The sequence below is a fragment of the Sinocyclocheilus rhinocerous genome, unplaced genomic scaffold (genome assembly GCF_001515625.1).
Source record: "Sinocyclocheilus rhinocerous isolate Xijiao unplaced genomic scaffold, SAMN03320098_v1.1 scaffold721, whole genome shotgun sequence".
Taxonomy (NCBI): domain Eukaryota; kingdom Metazoa; phylum Chordata; class Actinopteri; order Cypriniformes; family Cyprinidae; genus Sinocyclocheilus; species Sinocyclocheilus rhinocerous.
Genome location: NW_015656165.1, coordinates 184,599 through 189,231, shown reverse-complemented (window position 1 = coordinate 189,231; position 4,633 = coordinate 184,599). Strand labels below are relative to the sequence as shown.

Here is a 4,633-nt window from a genome sequence, read left to right as displayed (position 1 = left end):
AAAATAAAATGTAACCTAACATATAAACATTGCATTTTTTTTTCAGTTGAAATGATTAACTAGCTCACATCAAAATTAATATTAGCCTCACAGGGAACACTCAAATAACACTCCACACCTAACCACTTACAAGATGTAGTAAGATACTGTGCAGATCTTAAATAAACAACGTCAAGATAGTCCATTATAAATGTACAAATAGATTTTATATGGTGTTCATTGTGTGTTATAAATAATCCTAATCTTAAAACTTATAACCACAAATGCATAAGCATTATAATGCACTATAATTGTTGTTATGATTATTTATAAGATGATATAACATATTATAAGGTATTTTATAATGCATTATGCATTCATTATAATGCCTTAAGAATACCCTTATAATGTGTTATAAATATGGGCTTCATAGAAAGTGTTACCAAAAAGTCTTCTGACCCAGCTTCCTGTTTCAATATGAAATGCTTTGGAAAATTGCGTCAAAGACTGTACATTACCCAAGACTGTTCACTTGTATTGCTATGAATGGGAGAAACTGTAATGTGCAATATGGCACTCTAGAAATATTTTTTATGTATTATGTATTATTCATATTATTTATTATTTCTTTTTAAAATATATTATTTAATTGTGAGTTTGGCCAACAGTTTTTGAAATTTGGTATTTTCCCACACAAGAAGATAGTTGGTCATGCATGCCCAAAATAGCTACCATTAGAGCATGCAACACAGTGATGATGCTTTCTGATTCATATATTTAAAAGACACAAAAACCCAGACCTAATCTATTACATAATTAGCAGTTCTCTATGTGATGACTGGGTGATCACTGTTAAAGGGATAGTCATAAAAATGAAAATACTAGTTACCTGTTTGACTTTCTTTATTTTGGAAACAAACACACACACACAATATTTTGATATTTTGAATTATGTGGATTATGTGAACTATATGTTGTTTCAGACCCCATTAACTTTCATTGTACTGACAAAAGCAGTTATTTCTTCAAAATATCGTCTTTTGTGTTCCACAGAAAAAAGTGTTATATAGGTTTGGAGCATCATGAAAGGGATAAAATATTGACAGTATTTTCATTTTTGTCATCTTTTCCTACTAGAAACCACAATCACTGTGTGCTCTAATGGTAAAGCATCCTATAGTAGCTTTAAAGGGATAGTTCACCCAAAAATGAAAATTACCCCATGATTTACCCACCCTCAAGCCATCCTAAGTGTATATGACTTTCTTCGTTCAGACAAATAAAATCGGAGTTATATTAAAAAACGTCCTGACTCTTCCAAGCTTTATAATGTCAGTGAATGGGTGTTGAAATTTTGAAGTCCAATAAAGTGTATCCATCATAAAAAGTAGAGGTTGACCAATGCATCGGTTTTGCCCATTAAACGGCACCGACAGTTAATTGCTGGAACTAAAATCCATGCCAATAGTTTTTCCGGGTTGCATTCGTTGCTGGAGTGGCTGAGAAGAGAGCGACCTCTAGAGGCGGAAATCACTGACACCACGTACTGTTTGTTTTGACACGTGACACTGCGGGCTGCACAGAGAAGGACACTTCAGACGCGAAACAGACAACGAAACGGTGTGTATACAGCACACTATAGAGCATGTTTTCATATCATTACCAAGTAATTAACTGTTGACTAAATGCTGTATTAGTGGAGAAAGAACAGCAGTATGTTTGCTATTAAGGCTGAGAGGACGCGAACATTAGCTGCACCTCAAATGGTTAAAACAATGTGACCAAAACAAATGCAAGTCTGACGCAAATGCTTAATGTCACGATTGTTACCATCTATTTGCATTAGTTTATATCCAGCTGGTGACATTAATGCATTTGTTAGCCAGCGAAGTTGCAGATTTAAAGCTGTCACGTGAGAAAGCAAACTGATATGTTCATTTAACAACAGAAGTCCTGCCGCGCCAGAGCACCATCTCACACAGTTTTCCATTAAATTACATTATATTTGTCACAAATTGTTGTTAATGTGCATAATGACTTCACCCTGGGCTGTAAAATTGTGTATTGTGCTTTTTCAGTGAAACGTTTATTTTTCTGTGGCTCTAATAAAGTCTGTATGTTTCATATAGAGAGCTATAATATAGATTGCGCTTTTTTTTAACGTTTTGCTCTGTTTTTTTAAACACCGAACTTCAAACTCATCTATGCCACTTTTTTGATCATTCTTGAAGTTAACTTTTGCCCGTTTGATGATTAAATAAACTGTTTAGGCCGCTGCTTGAACTGAACGAGACGTGTCCGGTAGGGCTGCACGATATATCGTTTCAGCATCGATATCGCGATGTGCGCATCCGCGATAGTCACATTGCAGGATGTGCGATGTTTAGTATAGGCTACTGATCGTTATATTTATACTGATTGTTTTCGAGTGTCTTGCCAATCAACCTCATCTTCAGAGCTGTCACTGTCCTCATACGGATGAACCATGCGGTAGTTCTCAAAGGATATGGAGACTGTAAATGAAATTAATTGGTAAGGTTTTTTTTTGTACATACATACATGCATAAATAAATAAATGTTTATGTATGTTTGTTTATTTATGTATGCATGTATGTTATATTATGTAATATCAGAATCAGAAAGAGCTTTATTGCCAAGTATGTTTGCACATACAAGGAATTTGTTATAGTGTCACAAGCTTCCAGTACATGGAGACAACAACAACACACAGATAATAAAAATAAGATGTGAATAAAATACACATGCATAAATATAAACCACAAAAAAAGAATAAATTGTATGTACAGGTGTGCTATAGATGGAATAGGAATAGAATAAATAAAATAAGTTGTAGGGATGTACTAGGGTTTAGGGTGATAAATAAGTATAAGGTTATTGCACATACTGTACTTTAATTGCACAATGGGAGAACATTAACTGTTCATGAGGTAGATTGCCTGGGGAAAGAAACTGTTCTTGTGCCTGGCTGTCCTGGTATTCGGTGCTCTGTAACGCCGACCAGATGGCAAAAGTTCAAAAAGGAGATGGCTTTTTGAACTTTTTTGTAGCTTTAACACAGATTTATTCGATTTAATTTATACAGTGAAGACTATGCAGTGTTATTTTACATTTGATTATTCCATTTCTGTACCTGAATACTGTTAGACTTACCTGAAAAATATAAAGCACTGCTTATTTTATTAGTATCGTTGTTCTGTTATTTATCTATGCTTGTAATTTGTTTATTTCCTATGCTGATTTACTCGCCTACAAAAAAATTTTTTCCCCCCCAAATAAACTATTCAAGTCAAGTGGTGTTTTTTTTTTTTTCAAATCGCAATATATATCGCAGAAAAATAAAATATCACAATGTGAGTTTTTTTCCAATATCGTGCAGCCCTAGCGTCCGGTGTGTGTGTGTGTGTGATACCTGCTAGTTCTTCTAGACGCTGTGCTTTTGCCCAGTGTGTGACTAAAATATTTGTTATTTTAATTAGATAATTAGTTCTAGAATAGAAGCAATTAAAGTGTGAGAGTATACATACAACATCTGTTTACATTAGTTAATGAACTATTAACTAACTTTAATGATCAATATATAATTAATATTTACTATTAATTAAAATATTCATGTACAAAGTATGGTTAAGTATTTTATTTTTTTTTAATAGTAAACTACTTTTTTAGTTTTTGTTCAGTATCTATTTTTAAAACTATCGGTTGATTAATCGGTATCGGCCAGTGTGGTCCAACCTAGCTATCAGTAAAATCCACTATCTCGGCTATCGCTATCACCATCACCCCCCCCATCATACACATGTAATCATACTTACTAAAGACCATTACAAATGAAAACAAGTAAACACAGAAATGTAACATGATGCAATTTTAACTGAGCCATCTTATACTTACTAGTCCACTACAAGCAACCACCCACATGTAGGCACTTGAGGTCAGGAGCTGATGACAAGGTAACAGAACAACAGAAAAACACAAGAAATTCAGAATAATGTGAAGAAAGCACTTTCACATCCACAAAATATCTTTAAAGCATTACAAACCAGCAGCACTAATTTACAATCATCCATAAACAAGTGTTTGAAAGAAACATCTTATTTGATGCAAGAGTGGAACAAAATGTGAACATTAACTTAAAGGCACAATATGTAAGATTTTTTAATTAAAATATCCAAAAACCACTAGAAAAGGCGTCATCAAACTATGCCTTTGTTTCTTTGTTTGTTTTGAATACGCGCCCTCCAGTGACAAAATTACATATTGTGCCTTTAATGAAACCTAATGAATTATTTATTATTAAGAGATTTAATTACATTGGTTAGTATAAGTGGCTATGTTAAAGGGGTCATATGATGTTGCTAAAATTCTGGAACAGTGTTGTAAATACAACTTAACCACTGATTTCTAGTCGTGTCCTTTTTTGGAAGACCAAACAAAGTAGTTTAGCTTTTACAACGAAACACACGGCGGGCTAGAGTGAGCAGCGGCTGCCGGGCTTGAGAACGGCACGGCCAGCGGATTCGACGAAGGAGCGGCCGGCGGGCTTGCGGCAACCACGTATGACGACTCCGGGCTGGACTCCGCTTCGTCCATGGTGAAAGTCGATCCGGCGATCCACAGCGCGAAGTTGATTTCC

At 34.7% G+C, this 4,633-nt stretch overlaps 1 protein-coding gene across 2 annotated transcripts in view; it reads right to left on the bottom strand.

The window, feature by feature from the left end:
* The window catches only part of ubac2 (UBA domain containing 2), a 26,183-nt gene that overhangs the window by 9,188 nt on the left and 12,362 nt on the right, over window positions 1–4,633 (bottom strand). For both annotated transcript variants that reach the window (XM_016527214.1, XM_016527213.1), the window contains exon 6: window positions 3,892–3,939. In XM_016527214.1, the coding sequence (XP_016382700.1) occupies window positions 3,892–3,939 (48 nt within the window). The remainder of the gene's footprint in view (window positions 1–3,891; window positions 3,940–4,633) is intronic.